The sequence below is a fragment of the Orbicella franksi genome, chromosome 11, assembly GCF_964199315.1.
Source record: "Orbicella franksi chromosome 11, jaOrbFran1.1, whole genome shotgun sequence".
NCBI classification, from domain to species: Eukaryota; Metazoa; Cnidaria; class Anthozoa; order Scleractinia; family Merulinidae; genus Orbicella; species Orbicella franksi.
This window is the reverse complement of record NC_138155.1, coordinates 21,283,425-21,301,369: the sequence shown is the minus strand read 5'-3', so window position 1 is coordinate 21,301,369 and position 17,945 is coordinate 21,283,425. Positions and strand designations below refer to the sequence as shown.

The 17,945-nt window shown below is 38.4% G+C and overlaps 1 protein-coding gene across 2 annotated transcripts; it reads right to left on the bottom strand.

Annotated features, from left to right (window-relative positions):
* Nucleotides 1–13,799: 13,799 nt before the first annotated feature.
* On the bottom strand, nt 13,800–17,945 carry LOC145503427 (D(2) dopamine receptor-like). Of its 2 annotated transcripts, none has more exons than XM_081482892.1 (2): nt 17,699–17,945; nt 13,800–16,358 (listed from the first exon to the last, which is right to left on the bottom strand). In XM_081482892.1, the coding sequence occupies exon 2, from the start codon at nt 16,260–16,262 to the stop codon at nt 15,408–15,410; it is 855 nt and encodes a 284-aa protein (XP_081339018.1). In that variant the 5' UTR covers nt 16,263–16,358; nt 17,699–17,945; the 3' UTR covers nt 13,800–15,407. The 2 variants fall into 2 exon arrangements, with proteins under 2 accessions (XP_081339018.1, XP_081339019.1); XM_081482893.1 differs by lacking the exon at nt 17,699–17,945 and adding an exon at nt 17,519–17,678.

The window sequence follows — 17,945 nt, the reverse complement described above, 5'->3', positions numbered from 1 at the left end:
AGCATCTAATTGGCTTAAGTTAACCACGTGACCTCTTTATCTAGCCGCGGTAAGTCAAATAAACTATTCGCTTTTTGCTCAAAACATTCTTGTCTCTTTTATTTACAAACAAAAGAACCGCTTGACACTGTAAGAGATATAACTACCACTACTACACTTTTATTTTGGCAGGATCTGCAGTTTGAAGTAAGTGGAGATTGCCTTGATAATAAAAATTTTCGAGACCTTTCGGCGAGGAGGTTAAGAACAGCAGAAGACTTTCATGCGGAATTCCACAAATTTTGGGAGTAGACAAAATCGGAAGAGCAAGACAACTGCTTACATCAAATGTAAACTTTGAACAGTGCATCCAAAAATTCCAGCCCTCCTACGTTTAAAATTCAAAATATATTTCAGATTTATTCGTCCGCGATTGACTTGTATCTCATATCTCGGTCCTTTTTCAACTCAAAATAACAAATACATAACGCGATAGGATCGGATCGCAGGGCAGTTTGCGGCTTGTTGAAAGATGGCTAATTAGCGAAGCGACGAAAACGTGCTCGAAAAACGAAATTATTCGTGGCTTTTCAACTCAGTCTGGCTTGATACCACACAAGATTGAAGTTCTGTTTTTTCTTTGTATAGTGGAAAAATAGTCACAAGGTTTTACGCGAAAGTCGGGCATAGGAAAATTGTCATGACAATGAATTAAACGGAACGGATGTAGCGATGACTGAAAATACCTGAGTGGGAGTGAATTGAATCATCGAGCGACTGTAATTTATCAGAATTTTGTGGAAACAAGAGCTTAAAACATTTTAATTTACATGCGATGTAAAGTTATGTTCAGGGGACTCCTGCCCTGTAAATATCCGCCCTTAAAAAGCAGGCAAAAACTTCTGCGCTGCCGGGTAAAATATTGAAATTATTTGTTAACTGGTGAAAAAAGGCAACAAAGATAGTATTTTACTTTGTTAGACTCTAACTGGATCGTGAATATATCAAAGAAAATTAATTCAAGATACTTGACAGAATGAAAATGTAATTAATCACTTAATAAACATTTGTGAGCTAAATTGAAGAAAACGGATACTTTGCCCATTAAACCGGAAATACATTCTGCGATATCAGGAGTAAATTTGCATTTTATCATCATTTGGTTATTTATGCGAAGTTTAATAAAATGAAGCCACCACACCTTTGTGTATTTTCCGATAGGAATCTTTTATAAACCGTCTTCCGACTGAACTTGGCGGACAAAAATATGAAGGCTGATTTAACTGAAACAATAGCAGATGTACTTTCCCTCGGCAGTGAAAGACGAAATGTTTTACTAACCGCCGATGCTTCTTCTCCCGGCCTAGTTATGCCTTGAATTTCGTTCACTGATCCGTTCGCTCGCCCATCTATTTCTGTACCCAAGTGATGTCGAAAACATGATAGGGTTATATATCGTATCCTTTATAAACTGATGTTTGCACTGTTCTTCCGAAAAAGAGTTTACCTCAAGGAAAGATTCTCTCACGTATTTTTAAACAATAAATTGAATACGAGAATCGGAAAAGGTTAAACCTCATAAAGCGGGAATAGATTACGACATAATTTCATAAAGCCACAACGGACAATGTGAGTTTTCTGTTTTTGAATTGTTTCAATAGTTTGCGTTACCTAATAAAATTCCACGAGTGTTTTGTAAGCAGGAATTTCAAAAACTGCTCCGAACGTGAAAGAGTCGAAAATTAAATACTGAGATTGAACAATCGTTCAGTCATTTCCGTGGCTTTACATCATCCTGTGAAATGCAGCTTTATCCCTTGTTTTCAATGTTTAGTAAATTGAATTAAACGGATGTTTTGACGATGAAACAGGAAAGATTCATGTTGTGGTTCGTACAAAAAAGCCATGTATAAATTTCCATTCATTTTTTAATGTAAATGATATATTCAATCAACCCTCTTTTCTCTTCTAGTTCTATTCAACAGTATGGCCACTCCTTTGTGTGTTTTTCTTCTTTGTTCTCCGCAAAGCCTTCTTAGTTCTGGTCCATACGTCGCGCTAAGCAATGGGCGTGTCGAACTCAGTTGCGAGGAATGGAAAGTCAGGAACGCGACTGCAGCTCGCTTTTGAGCGCAACTGTTGGTCGATAGTTGATTCAATGCTGAACAATGCTTATACTCGTGTCGAACTCAATTGTTCTGAACTCAGTTCAATCAAGTTAGGGACGACCATTATTTTTTTGCGGGGGTGAGTAATTTCAAAAAAAAAGAAATTACCATTGTTATTAAGTTTCATCGTTAAAAAATGGTAATTTTTTTTTTATTATTTCTGTAAAACATATTTAAAGTCTAAGTCCATTAGAGATGCCGAAAAGGTATTATTATAAGAATTTTAAACTAATAAAGCTTAGTGCTATAGCAGGACAAGACACGAAAAAAGTCTTGACAAGTGATGATGTAACTTTTACTTTCGTGGCTAAAATTACAGTTAACATTTTTTACGGCTTCCTAACGGCTAAATTTTTGGCTTGTTTTACGGCCGGCTAACAGTTAGGGTGGGAGTTAACCTAAACTTCTGTAAAAAAAAAAAATCGAAGTTTTGCTTTCATCGGAATTTGAATCATAAGGTATTGAAGTTTTATTTTGAGAATTTCTGTTACTATACTGCAAGTTCAAAGCTCGTTTTCATTTCTGAAAACGAGTTATTTTTGCCTTTGAAAAAAATATTTTGAGAAGGTTTTGTCCAATTAATTGAGATGAAACTTTCAGGATTTGTTGTTCTGAGTAAGTCTTGTGTTTTAAGCTTAGAACTTTCCCATCCAGTGCATTTTGTCGAAGTTATGCAGTGAAACGTATGCTGGATTTTCTGTGTCAGATTTAACTGGTCACCATTTTATGTCTTTTTAACTTTTCACAAATCTCTCTGCTTGAAACAGCAAGCTATTAATTTTCTTTTGAAATTTGTACAAATCATTCCTTTTGATCAGTTCTTGTAGGAGTTATTTTTCCTCAAGCCAGCATTCCCCAGCAGGTGGCAAATTTAATTAGCCGGTGTCAGTTAACAATACAGTTCTAGGGTACAAAGATATTTTTTCATAATCTTTGGTCTTTAAGCTTTCTAAAAATGTATACTTTGCCATGGTTTGGAATTAAATCTTACGACGAGAAAAGTTTGAAAAAATGGTGCGTTTTTAGGTTAACCCCCGCCTTAACCCTATTGAGATACACTGATATCCTAAATAATGGGATAAATTTACACATCTAAAATCTTAATTAAGTTAGGTCGAACTTTAATTAGTGAAACATTTAATTTAGTTGTCAAACGTCTTGTGATATTTTCTGTACGTGACGTGGTCTGAGTTGCATGGGAGATGCACAAAGTTATGCAATTTACGATTTACTTGTAGTAAAGCCCAACATCAATGGCCACTAGTGTCTTTTATTCTGCACTGTTTCCAAACCGGCTGACTTGTCAGAGTTGACTGGGTTCATTTGATTGCAAAAGTTAGAGTGCAAATGAACAGTAAAACTTGTCAGGTTTTTTGGTGCTTTTAACGTACTAAACGGAACCTTTGTATGTTGTTTATATACTTTCTTTCCCTTTATCGAAGGATCGAATAAATAGTATAATCTGATAACACCGCGGGTGCCAATGTCTGTTCTCTAGTGTCCTGCTGTAATAATGTAAAAAAAGAAAATGATTTATGCTTCATCTCGAATTAATTAAATTCTTTATTTGTAGACAAAACAACGCATTCCCAAACGGAAAAAACAATTTATGACTTACTATTTTACCTCCCTCTATAGGACAGAACACAATATTCAAATATTTTAAAAATATCCTAACCCCAGATGCACCGAGATTTGTAGTTCATTTTGAAATTCCTTCCCTGTTTCAATAGTTATCGGCTATTTTGCACCAGTAGAGCGCCTTAGTTGACAAGATAGCCGAGAACGGGCCTGGAAAAAGGCAAAATTTGTACATGTTGCAGTATTGTAGTGGCAACAAAAAAAGATGAGTAAATACGTATTAATAACTATGATTTGCCGCAAGAATGTCGCGGACACGCCCATTGTAGACTACCTAAGATCCTGATTTAGGTATCCTATCACTCGATTAGCTTCCGACACAGACGTTCTTTAGGCGCGTCAAGCAATCTTCTTCCTCCTCATAGGAAGATTGCGTGACGAGCCCAAAGACGCGCAGGAGGCCAACGATTAATGTTAAGGGGCATTCAGATCCAGATCTTTCCCTTTCGAGTCTGCCTCCAGCGCAATTTTGCTGGGCTGGGAAACCTGACAGGGCAAGCATCTGATAAAAGTCATGAAAAACCTAACCACAGTAACCTTCAAAATGGGTTTCTTAATTTTCTACCTTACAAGAGTTTATTTTATATGATGTCTTTGTTTTGTTTGTATTTGTTCTATTACTTTCATCTTTCAGGTTGTTTGACCAAACTGACTCCGTGGCGTCATTCCACGAGTTGAAGAGAGAAGACGTGTCGACCGTTAACAATCCATTCTGATCACGTGGCTACACCATGATGCATGTAGTACTTGTCTCTAATTGGTGGTCACTTGCGCGCGCAGACGCGGCAACTCATAATCAAGAAACAGCCAATCAGAGAAGCTGCACGGAATTGAGTACTGGTACGTCATCAGATGTGAATGTTTAGATTCAAGTCGAGCCCTCCCGCAGAAGCAACCTCGTTCGTCAGGGTCGTCTATCTTGTTAGAGGAAGAGCAGGGACCCTGGGAACGAGTTTGCAGGGCAAGAACTGCGATGGAATTACAAAATGAGCTTCTACTGGAGTAGTCCGTTTGTTTAAGGCCACCTTCTGAGAGGGGAATTCCTTCACGTCGTAGTCCCTTTCTTGGATATTTGTTACCGTGCTATGGACGAAACGTGCAGCTTTTTCGTAAAAATATCATCCAAAGAAAAATGGTTATTATTTTATAATTTACTACCTCTTGCTATAGCTCGATCAAGGATTTGTTTAGATTAAAGTAAAGGGCTAGAGTAGCAACAACCTAGTAAATTGTGCGTTATTGCCTTACTGCCCCGTCCACTCTACGCTAGAGAAATTTGAAAACGCAGCTTTATTTCTACCGTTAGGCCTACTGTCCACACTAATCCGTCACGAACGCGGAGCTTTTCGAAAGCCGCGCTCTGCAGCAAACCGGAAGAGTTTGAAAACGCTGGCTTTGCATTTTGGTGTGGACGGAAAACATTTGCAAAGCGGAGCTTTTCGAAAACGATGGCGTTGCGATTATCATGTGACTTCTTTGCCCGAGTTTTCCTCAAACACAAATCGACATTGACCGATTATTGGTGCGTTTTGAAATTTCTCCGACGTAGTGTGGACAGAAAACATTTCATGCGTTTTCGGAGGTAAAACTCCGTTTTCAAATTCCTGCAGCATAGTACGGACGGGGCGTTAGATAATTTTGCTTTGTACCGACAAATGCTCAGAACTTGCAATAAAGAATATTTATCATTGCTGAGATTAAGTAAAATTTAGAATTTGCGAAGTAAAGTGTTATAGTAAAAACATTATTAGTCGGCTCCTTTCATGTTTTATCCCGGGTCTTTTGTTAGATGTGTTTGAAATCGAGCCAAGCTGCGTACACTTCACACGGTAAAAAGTTAATAACACTTTAAAAAAAAAAAAAATAAACTTTATATTCAGCAAACAATCAATATACACCAATTGGGTTATCGGGCTAAATCTGCCGACGAAACGCAAATAAAAGATTCTTTTCCTTTATTGACAACTTTCGCAGTTCTGTTTTTTAAACGGAAAACAGATGAAGTAGTCATTTCAAGCGAAAAGCAGCTTGTTCGCTTGTTTTCCTTTGATAATTAACGCCGCTCAAAAATGGCGAGAACCCTCACGTGCCGTTTTGAAGTTTGGAACAAACCCCAACTTCAAGGGTTGCGGTAGTTGAAGCCGAGATAACAAGGCGTTATCATTTGAAGTGCGATTAAGAACCGGAAAGCTCATCTTAGTTTGTTTTTTGCAAAACTAATAAAGCTCTCTGTCCGGCGAGTAATCTGATTAACAAAGTCAAACCTTGAGCTATTCCGACATGTCATTGTCAAAAATGTAATTAAAGTGTATATAATTTTGAGTCTTTCCAGGTAAAGGATTTTATCAGAAAAGGCTTTAAGTGTGAATTTGCTTTGCGACGCAACATTTGATATTCTTGCTATGGCAACGAGTTCATTTTTTTGCTAGCGAAGCTAAAGAAGAAAGGAAAGCCAACTAGTTTTGTAATTAAGGTGAACACTCGTTTGACGAACTATAAACTAAACATGGAAGTCGGAGTTCCGTTTAAAGGGAAAAGATACACAGTTAAGCAAATACTATAAGGCGATTTCGAAGGTTTAAGATAAAGAGGTAATCTGGATTAAACGCAAATGTTTTTAAAAAAGATTAAAATCCGGAATAGCTTATACAACACATTTCTCAAGGTTTATCGTAAGTGCTAAGTCGCGAATTTTGAACTTTAGAAAATATCTATAAATACCAATACGTGACTACAGAAAAACGCGCTATATTCTTGCTGTAGGAATCGAACAAGAAAACAAAACTAAAAAAACTTCAGAAAAAGGTGATTCTTTACAGCTTTTATAATATATTTTTTTTCAGGGGTGCGTGCCAACACTTTTAATAAAGCAAAGAACATTTGCGAAAATTCCATCGCAGGTTGTGCGAACATTGAATTGCGCATGTCTTTTATCTAAGGGCGCGCTCATGTGACGTCATGTATCGCGTGCGAGAAAGCAAGTGTAAAACTCTTTCACTAGTTGTTGATCTTTCTTTTTTTGTCATATTTTATAGGCTTAAACAAGAGTTTAAAAGCAGCTTGAAACTATGGCTACGTACACCAAAGTGTTTTAACGCGTTTTAAGTGCTGAAGTTGTTTTCGTTTCTTCTTAGAGTTAGTTGCGTCATTTTTCAGTGCACGAAGTCTAAAACTTTCGTCTAGCAGGCAACTGTAGTAAACCACTTAGGCTCGATTTCCAGCCGTTTTGTGAGCCCGCGTTCCTTGCCCCGCACATTGGGAGGAGGATAAACAACCGCAATCCCAAAAAGGCTAGAAATCGATCCTGTAAGCCACCTTAAGGCCACCTTCTGAGAGGCGAGTTCCTTCACGTCTTGGCCCCTTCTTGATATGTACCTTACTCTGTTGAGGACGAGACGTCCAGCTTTTTTGTAAAATTATGCTATCCAGAGCCACAAAAGGTTATCAAGTGCAAAGGTTTCAAGAACTAATGATTTAGTTTATTTCATAAGTTAAAACCGCCGACTGTGGCTCGATTAAGGAATTGTTTAGATTAAAGTAAAGTACTAAAGTAGCAACAAACTCGGAATAACTTGTGTCGGTTTTGCCTTAGGCCCGCCGGAGAGATTTGAAAAAGCAGCTTTCTTTCTACGGTTAGGCCTACCGTCCACACTAATCCGTCACGAAAACTGAGCTTTTTGTAAACGCTCTACAGCAAACTGGAGGAATTAGAAAACGCCGGCTTTGTGTTTTAGTGTGGACGGAAAACATTTTGAAGATGAGTTTTTAGTAAACAATGACGTTACGATAATCATGATAAGCTCTACCCGAGTTTTACTCAGACACAAATGGAAAATGACCGGTGATTGTCTCGTTTTCAAATTCCTCCTGCGTAGTGTTTACGGAAAACATTTGATGCGTTCTTAGGGTGAGGCCTCCGTTTTTAAATTTCTCCGGCGTATTGTGGACGTGGTCTTTATTTGTTATAGATACACTCCGTTCTACAATATGAAATTGATATACCGTGGATAAATGAATACTTCATTATATATTACTAATAAAGAAATAGCTGGCTCGTAAGTGCACGAGATCATTTAATCGACCGCCCGCAACTGTTGTTTCAGAATAGGGCGGTGTTTTAGTTCCACATTAGTTGACACAAAAAGAGCGGTGATCTATTTGAATTGTAGGGCGGCGTTTTACTTCCCCATAAGTTGACACAAAAAGAGCGGTGATCTAACTGAATTTTGCGCTAACTACAATAGGAATGATCTGAAATCCAAGTTACCGCCGTTAAGTTGATCTTTTGCGGATCCCGCACAACAAAAAAAGCGCGCTAAGTTAAGCGCGGGGTCCTTTGCACAATATACACGCTATATTTTAGCCGGTGGTCTCCGCTCCTGTCCTTGAAATTTTCAAGAATAAAAATATGGGACAAACATTAAATAAATTTTTACGCGCGCAGTTTATTGCTAGTATAGTGGATCCTGTTTATAAAGAAAACTGCTCGTAGCCCGAGATTACTGTTAACACACATGATTCTTGTCACAATATCTTCGTTGTAATTCAGCAATGCTACGCGCATGGAGCAGGTACACTTTAGCGCAAACTTAAGCTACATTTTATTTTACGAGCGTAAAGCTGTTTCCCTCCCGTTGACGCGCGTAAAATAACACGACAGTGAAAATTAACCTTGCTGTTCTCTACAAAGAATTTATATTTACAGCAAGGAAACAGTAGTAGAAACAACAACACAGAAAAACTAATTAATAGCTTTATAGGTTCCTCTTACAGTGCCAATACTTTATCAAGAGGAAACGCTCTGTAAAAACAACAAAGAGAATCGTCAACTATCTTGATACATGGGTTTGATTGACCGCTAAATTCTCAAAAGTGACATAAGGAAACTGGAAACTTATCTGTACGGAGAATAAATATTTTGAAACTAATGCTGTTAACGGAAAAGCAGTTCTGAAGAGACAAGCAGAAAGAAAGTAATCGGTTCCTTTGTCGGTCAGCCCTTCGTAAAATAAGCCGCAACCCAGTTAACTTTCTTGCCGCTATGTAGCGGTGCGAATGTTTGATTATTTCAAAACTCACTGTGATCGGCAACGACCTTTGACAAACTCTGTGTATGTTTGTCGGGCCGCTTTTTTGTTTGTTGATTGACAGCTGTCAGTGTATAAGTAAAAGCTGCAGTTGCATGGGCTCTTCATTCAGTAAATGACTTTTGTGCTGTAGTTATTGTAACAAGAGTTTATCAGCTCAGCTATGATGGAGAGTTATTATTTCAAGTCAGTTGTTTCCGTCGTGGATTCTACGCAGTCGAGAAAATCACGTGAGCTCTCACACACTCCTCCTATCCGTACTCCGTCCTTGGCACCAGTCTTCCGTCAACAGAAGTTGACCGACTTTTCCATCAGCAGAATCCTTGGTCTGGAAAACGACGAAGCACACAAAGAGTCAATATCCTCTGGTAAGTTTAACTTATATGCTCACTTTGTAATATTGTGTCATATCCATAATTAGGAACCTTATTAATTTACGTTCATTTAAGTACAATCTAAGGCGCCAAGAATATGTTTTATCCTTACCTAAAGTTAACACTACTAAATATGGACTCAAGTCATGGAGATATTTTGCAGCCAAAAAATGGAATGAACTATCAAATGACATTAGAATAAAAGTAGGCACCAATGAAATAGTAAACAGAATTAGATCGCTAAATTTCGGGGATTAGTAAATTTGTGACATTAGTTTTAATAGTATTACTGCGGCGGTAATATTTTTATAATAGTTTTGAATAGTTTTAATCAGTATTTAATTTGTGACTTTTACCTGATGAATTGTGATATTAGCGTTGTTTAGTTGTTAGGTTCTCATTAGTTATTAGGTGGAATACCTGTAAACTAGCTCTCAAGCTAAGCGTATATCCACGTTAAATAAAGCATTCATTCATTCATTCATACCCAGTTGTAAATAACGAGAAGTCTCAAACGGTAAAGTAACAGACAAATATTTTCTCATTAGTTTACTGCTATGGTTCCTGATAATTGAAGTGTAATTTAAAAGTTTCTAGTAGAAATATTTCATGTCGCAAGTGAGCTCTAGCAAATCTGTTTTATTTAAAACAGTTCTAAGGACTGTATTGACCGAAGTGTGTAAGACTACCATTTTGGCAGCAAAGGTCTAAAAATACTAGCGGAGTTCGAGAGCGAAACTTAGTCAAGCTCGTTCAGTCTGCCTCTGTGGAAAAAATGTTTACTCTCGTTTTGGTCTGTTGTGAATCGTTACAAATTGATTTTAGTAATTAAAAGTAGGTAGTGGAAGTTTCGGAGAATGAACCCTGCTGTGAGAACAGCTTTTCTGAGTTTTCTTGTCCATACAATGTATTTGTTCAATACCGCCGGCATTAAAAACTGATTTTTTAAAAACGTACGTGTTATTTGTTAATGCTAACGTATCTATTTTTTGTCAACAGCGCCGGTGCATCGCCGTCACCCCATTCAGACTCCGAGTTCTCAACACAGCTACAGTGACACCAGCCCAGCATTATCTCCTTGTTCAGACAACGCATGTTCCAGCAGTGATTGTGACAGCGAGTCCGATCAAGTATCGACACATTCCGAGCAGCCTCCGAGGAAGAAGCGACAGCGCACGACCTTCTCGCCTATGGAGGTGTGGGAGCTGGAACGAGCATACAGGCGGCAGCCATATTTGATGAGTGAAGATGAGGAGGACCTGGTACTGAGACTCGGAATCACAGCCAAAAGTTTGAAGGTAAAGATTTACTCTTACTGCAAAACGGCTTTAGGGAAAATTTATCAACTCAATACCAACAACGTATGGACGAAATATTTGTTTTTGATTTTCAAGCGAAGTTTTCTAACCTTGTGGAAGTAATAATCCCTAATTCTTTCCTAAAATAATGATGGATTTAATTATGATATCGTTTTGAAATCGCATTGATGGTTCGAGTTTGTTATGTTGTTGGAAACAGAATGTTTTTGTAAATTTTTACTCTCCCTTCAATTCTATCTAAAATTTCTTTTAAGTGTCCCCCCCCCCCCCATCCCCGCCCCCTCCGCGTCCGAATATTGTATAGGCTATTCGTGACTGCATGTTGCACATTCTATACAAAAATCTTTGTAAGCCTTTTTATTTTATCTCTCAGTCAGTACGCGTGCTGTGATTGGTCAAAATTTAAAGTTGTTTTTACTCCCAAAATGTTTCGTGATTTATTGCCAAGGGTTCTTAACCTTTTTAGGAAGTAAAAGTTTAAGGCTTTCTTTTACTTCTGAAATGTGTATCAAAACCTGCTAACGACTTAAGAGTCACTTAACAACGTTTTCAAATTGACCCGTTTTGCTGTCGAGGTGCTTCAGAAATTTGAAGCCGTTCAGCGTGAATAGAAATCGTTCCCGAACCCGTCAGACACCGTAGAGATATAATAAATATCTTACTAACCTCGTTTTCTCGGTCCGTACTGTAAGTTGCGGATCCTCGTTTTTTCCCCTTCGATTTAGGTTCCGTGCGCTTCGCACTTGGGCCATAAATCGATGGGGAAAACTCGGTCCGTAACTTACAGTATGGACTTCGAACTGGGTTAGTAAGAGACATGTATACATTCGAACATAAATGACTTTTTAAAATAATGCGAAGAATGTTTTGCTGACGTTTTTTTGTTTGTTTGTTTGTTTTTCTCCTTTATAGTATTGGTTCCAGAACCGACGGGCCAAATCAAGAAAAGAACGAGAAAAGATGACGTCTGGGTACCAGTACAGCTCGTCAAACCAGTTTGGACGTCCTGTCAGGGGAGGTGTGCTTTCTGAGAGGCAGCAGTTTCAGACCCAGTCCCCTCCAGACCAGTGGAAACACGCTAAATGTATACGCATGTCCTACCAAGCGCTGGAAAAACACTTGAAAGTTCCACCACACAGTCGATCAATCAGAGCAGACAATCATTACTCGTCATTCAAATCAAACCGGTTGAGAAGCCGTTCGTCGCTACTAGTACCGATGTTTCACGCTGACCAGTTCAAGAGAAGACCAGTGGAGTCCGCGAGACTACCGTACAGCAGCGGCTTACATAGAAACCAACCATATTGAATGTAGGTTTTAGGACCTTTTAGAAATGATCGAAAATAGCCAGGAATTTGTTCAATTTGTGATGCCAAACTTGTTTAAGTGTCTTGAAATGAACTAAATTAAACGTTATGTGCTAGGAAAATACAGTTTTATTACAGTTTGTAAAATATTTAACATAGCTTTCAAGAACCAATTGTAATTTAGTCAGCAGCGATGAATAATAAATAGATTAAGTTGAAAGTCTCGATATCAACAGTTCATTCATTTTATGGGAGCTTTGATGGATGGTTGACCAGAGGAAGATAATTATTTTGGCAACGAATGTAACAAATTTATTTACTACAAATGCATCAGTAGATGCTCACAACAATGCCCTATAGATCGTTTTCACTGTCACGCAATTAAAAAATAAATCGAAACCCATCCAGTGGAAAAAGCTTCCCCAAACGGCAGATATTCGTCGAAATGTTTCGCAGAAATTTACAGAGCCCAGTATGAAAACGCCACGTTGGTGTACATCCGTGGTACACCAATATGGCGGCTGGAAAACATGAGAAAATTAAGTACATATTTTTTAACAAACTCGATCGTAGCCTTGTGTCACGCACTTCCATAGCCCTGAAATTCAAAATGCTCTGGTTCCCAAACGAAGCACGCGATCGAGCTGTAAAATTGTAAACAGACATAAATATACCGTCTCTCATGCCTAATCGAGGATAAAAACTTTGGTGGCTCTTTAGTTTTGGATTTTAGAAAGTGATGACGTCACGTGAAAACGATCTATATACCCTCCCTAAAAACAATGCATTCGATGCGGTTAAAGACAAAGTTATTGCGAATCTTCACACCTAGGCCTCGCTCTATAAAGGGGTTGAAGCCATCGCGCAGGAGGTAAAAACGAGAGACGAGAATAACTTAATGTCCACAGTCAGAACTCGACCATTTCTTTTTACCAACCCCAAAATTCAACCTGCAGTCACCACCCGCTGCCACCCGCTGAAAACTAAAGGCAAGAACACTACTCGTTAGCCGCCATCTTGAACTTCCTTATCCGCAAAGTTCAAATCACTCGCTAAAGAGTTACTTTGATCGTCTTCGAATCGAGCAGTCCGGGCTCGTGCCCTGGTCGAGGTCATTGTGTTGTGTTCTTGGGCGAGGCACGCTACTATCACAGACCCCCTCTCCACCCAGGTGTATATATCGGTACGAATTTAATGCCGGGGTAACCCTGCGATGGATTAGCATCCCATCCAGGGTGAGAAGAAATAATCCTAGTCGCTTCTTGCCACAGAAATTAGAGATACTCACTCGCCTGTTGGGCCACTTGGCATGTAGACTTGACCTACTCACCTACCTATTTCACCTGTGTAATGTGCAAACCATAGGAAGGATTTGACAGTTAATGTTCCATTGTCTCTATGAGATGTACCTGCAGGGAATCTTGGTAGTTGTAGTGATCATCTTGGATTGGATATTTGTTTTGATGAATACAACCACCACGATTCCTTGCAGGCACATCTCATAGAAGGAATTGGCTATTTAGTTTTAAGCAATTAATCATGTGTCGTGTGACTTAACGCTGTAGCCGAGTTTCGTTCATTTCCGGCGTTTCTAGTTGTAGTGCATGCTTCTCAAATTGTTTTATATAAAACTTGCGACCATGTTTCTTCTTGTTAAGTGGTGTACTCTGTCATGTAGTTGAATTCGTCATTTAAACGAACAGTTTAAGGCCAGAGCGCCCGCGAACTCCACACTGATTTGTTCGCTTTGAGCATGCGCATGTAAGTTATCCTTCATAGAGGAAGAGAGAGCTTAGGAACTAGACTTCGGCTGATGGCTCCAATTCCATGTACCTACAAAAACCACCATGAACTGGGCAAATCAATGTAAATCCACTTCTCTCAGCTTCCCACTCCAACCTAACTCCCCTCCCCTCTCCCCCCCCCCAACTTCGTCGACTCCCGAATAAAGGGGCGTGAAGTCAAGCAGAAACAGAAGGCTTCAAAAAGGATGGCATTTTCAAATTCTATTGATCTGCGTAAATCCCAACACTACAAGTGAAACATTGGCTAAGAAAAGATCTTGATCTTCTCTTGGGGGAGTTTAAGTAAGGCCGAGGACAACGTCGAATGAAAAATGAATTGATATTTTGCCTACGAATCTTGACCAATCTTGTGTTACTCTAAATTCATTCAGTTTGTTTCTCTTTGTCAAAACTATCTGGAAAGCAAACGTGGGACCCACTGTAAAATTCGAAATATAAATTTTAAAAATTATCCGTTGTGGTTCACGTTTTCTTTGGTCATTTCACGGTGTAGTTTTGCAGCGAACGGCAAAGAAATTTACCAGGAATTATAACGTACGTGCAAAACCATTGTTCTGCTCATTAAACCTTTTGTTTAGCGTCTTTGCCCGTTGCCGTTGTGGTTTTCTTAAACTCCCTCTTTTAATTATACAACAGTGATTAAAAAGAGCGATTATTACAATAGCTTCTTTGTGCCACTGTTTGGCACTAACGTTGTTAACCAAGTATAGCGCTCGTGTAAATGTACATAATAAAAGCTAGTGCTGCGGGTTACACATGTACCAGGCTGAGCGAATAATCAACCTCATCAATACTTTCAGTTGGTTACCTCCCACGGATTTTCACTTTAGTTTAATTTTGATACCCTTGGTTGGCAATACTAGTAAAATAACAGCTTCTCGTTAAATAAATTTAAAATGTCAGTTTTCCTGTAATAAACATTAAACTGGCCTCTGTTCGTCCTGTTCTACATGGAACGAATTTCTTCTTTACAAGTTGTGGTGCTCTATGTACCTATCCAGTAGTAAAAAAACTCAAACGAAGGTATTTTTATAACAATTTACCCTGCTAGTTCTGATATTCGTTCTTATGTTCGTTGGCAGCTATCCCTGTTTAAGCAGAAAGCCCTCATTAACAAAAAAATTTTACTGTGTGAGAACTAGGTACATTTTCTGCGTTATTCAGATCGACTCAGTACTGTGACGGCTTTGTTGTGGATTAATTTTATGATCAAGGAATTGCAGTAAAGTCTCATTGGAGGTAACCGTTAGCCGTAAGACCAGCCAAAATTTAGCCGTTAGGCATTAAAAATTGAAAAATTAAAACCGTTAGCCATAAAAAATATTAACTGTAAAACAATTTTAGCCACCAAAGTGAAAGTCTTAAAATCTCTTGTTAAGACTTTACGTTTTGTTTTTGTTTTTGTTTTTTCTTTTTGTGGCTGGCAACCTATATAAGTCAACAATTAAATTAATACCCGTCTTTTTCCGTCCTGGAATGATCCTAAGGCTTTTACAGAAGTCAAAATAAATTTTCAACTTTTTTAAACAGAAAAGTTAATTTTTAACTTTTGAAAACAATGGTAACTAATTTCTAAGATTTCTGTTAACCATAATACGGTTAGCTGTGGCACTCTGTTGAGACCCTCTTACATTCTTTCAATCACTTAAGTCTACAGTCGCAACGCAGTTAGCTCGAAAAACACCAAAAGTGTCCAATCGTGTCCTTCATTGCTTGTCTTACCTCCCTCATCTTCCAGCAATACATAAAGTGGAGTTTAGCAAAAAGAGAGTAAGTGCTAAAGCTGATGCAAATTCAATAGACGCCGTAGGTGCGTGGAATTGTAAGATAAAGAATGTTATAATCCCTGGGAAATAACAAGCCAGTAACGCCATTTGTAACCACAACGCACTGGACACTGTCCTTTTGTAACGTGCTAGATTCATTGGAATTACTGCTCCATTCGCTTGTCCTTGCTGAATATGGTCGTGTACTTGAGTTTGGCGATGTCGAAGTGTGCAATAGATTTTTGAGTAACAGAAGGTTGAGGTCACTATGCACAATATAAAAATCACGAATGCCATGTAGTAAGGTATTTGGTGGTTGTAAGTTAAAGTAACTGCTATGAATGTGCAAACAATCCAAAATGTAACTACGATGATCCGCACTCGCCTCAAAGTTACTACCTGCCTGTATCGTAGCCCCAGCAAAAGAGCGAGAAGTCTGTCTACACTTATAGCACTCAGCGTTAACAAAGACACTCCGCAAAAAATCATGCCTATTGTAAGAAAAGACACCACAGCATAAAAGCAAAGTCTAGAGTGCTCTGGAGACATGAGGTAGATGACGAACAGAGGTTGCGTGATGGCACCCACACATAGGTCGGTTGCCGCAAGGCAGCTGAAGAGAAGTTTTGAATGTGGACGAAGAGACGATACTTTCTTAAAAGCAACAATGATCAGAATATTCCCCAGAAATGCTGTGACGCATAGAGGAATATTCAATGCTGAAATCAATATCTTTAGATGTATTCCATAAAGACCAGTTGGGCAAAATAACTGTTGGACGTTCGTGTTGTTTTCATACACAGTTAAATTATCCATTTTCTTAACTTCCTTTAAGGGCCTGTCACGAAGATATTTCCAACACTCTTCTACAACTCTCTTCAGCTGGTCGTTACACCAATTATTACACGTCCCCTGTTGATAAGGAAATATATTTCAGCGCGCAAAATCACGTGAATGATATCTCTTTTAGAGGAAGTTTTTAAGCAGACCCGAGCTGGTACTCATGAGCATAACTGAGCCAATTTTCTGTCTAAGCCATGAAACTCTTGGAAGATCTAGCACCACAACACCATAACACTTTTTAAAATTTGATTATCAGTTATGATCCTATCCTTTGTGATAGCCTTTCGAAGCTGGTCGATCTGTTTGCATAAGCTGGATGTCTTTTAAAGCTTGGACAGTGGCAATGGGGAAAAGTTCCTTGAAACTCCACCTTCTCCCTTCACCCTCCTTTCTCTTAGTTTAACTCGATTTTTTAACGTATTTTCTCACAATACGCAGAAGGTCGCTTTACACTGTCATCATAATAATTCTCCGTGAAAATCTCCCACATGGTTTTAACCTTTTTTTCGAGAAGTAGACCTAACGCTTGCACAAATATTTGAAAGAGGAAGTCCTTGCTAAGAAATCACTTAAAGTTGAGCAAATAACTGACAGCTGACAAGAACTACTTGCTGTTCAAATTCACAGCACTTTTTCAGGATTTGTTTAGCTCTCATGACGAGTTTGCAACGCTACTAGCTCTCTCAGTTTTGTTTTGTTTTTGTTTTTTTTTTATTTTTTTAAATGAAGCTCGTTTCATATTTTTTTTTGGTTAAGTAATAGATAAGTGTTTTTGGAAAAAGCCTATTGCGAGTTCACTTCTTAGCTAAATTCTGAGTGCTGTCACGTCATGAAATAACATTTATTGCAAACCTCTGCCTTTCTAATGGAGGTCTTTACATTCTTCTATAGAATTTTCAAGCCTAAATCTGAGATGAAAGTCTGTTTGCATTTCCTTGTAGCAAGCCTCCAAATTTGCAAATTTCCAATAGATATTAGGCACGGTCTTCTAATTGTGGTTTCCATCACGGCACCATTTAACGTATATAAACCTGGATGTAATCTGTCATTCTCAAAACATTAAAACTCAATACCGTATTTCGATTGTTCTATCTCGAGCAAACAACATTTGAAAGAAGCACTCTTGGACTCAAGATCGAAAATAAAATTATCGCGTACTTCCTCGTAGATAATCCCGAAGAGCGATTCGGTTAATGTTTGGGTGAGATGTTTATATAACAAGTATATACCTTTGCAAAGACATTGTAGTTTTAGTTTTACTTCTACGTAGAATACTTATATTTGATGGAAACCACTGCTAAACCACACTGAAGATGAGCTGAATATTCGTCGTCAACTGCTAACTTGAAGGGCAGTTTCTCTAAAAGAAAAAACAAAAACAAAAAGAAAAGAAAACGAAAAATGATTACCTGAAAGACTGAACTTGCCTTGTGAATCGTTTCGGTTATCAGTGTTGGTTGTAGCTGACAGCGTAAACAGAAAGCTTTCTCGAACGCTAAGTGTTCGGCAACTGTTTGAAATTTGCAAGTAGATAGTTGGTGGTTTTAGAATATAGCGTGAGCCTTTTAGATATGAAATTGGCTTCAGTCAATACCTGTCACTGCATTAGTTACCGTTCTCATATTTCCGGGTCATATTCCATATCACATCAGTTTC

Excerpts from the sequence above, each read along its gene's own strand:
- LOC145503427 (XM_081482892.1), bottom strand. The coding sequence starts at position 16,262 with ATGGATAATTTAACTGTGTATGAAAACAACACGAACGTCCAACAGTTA.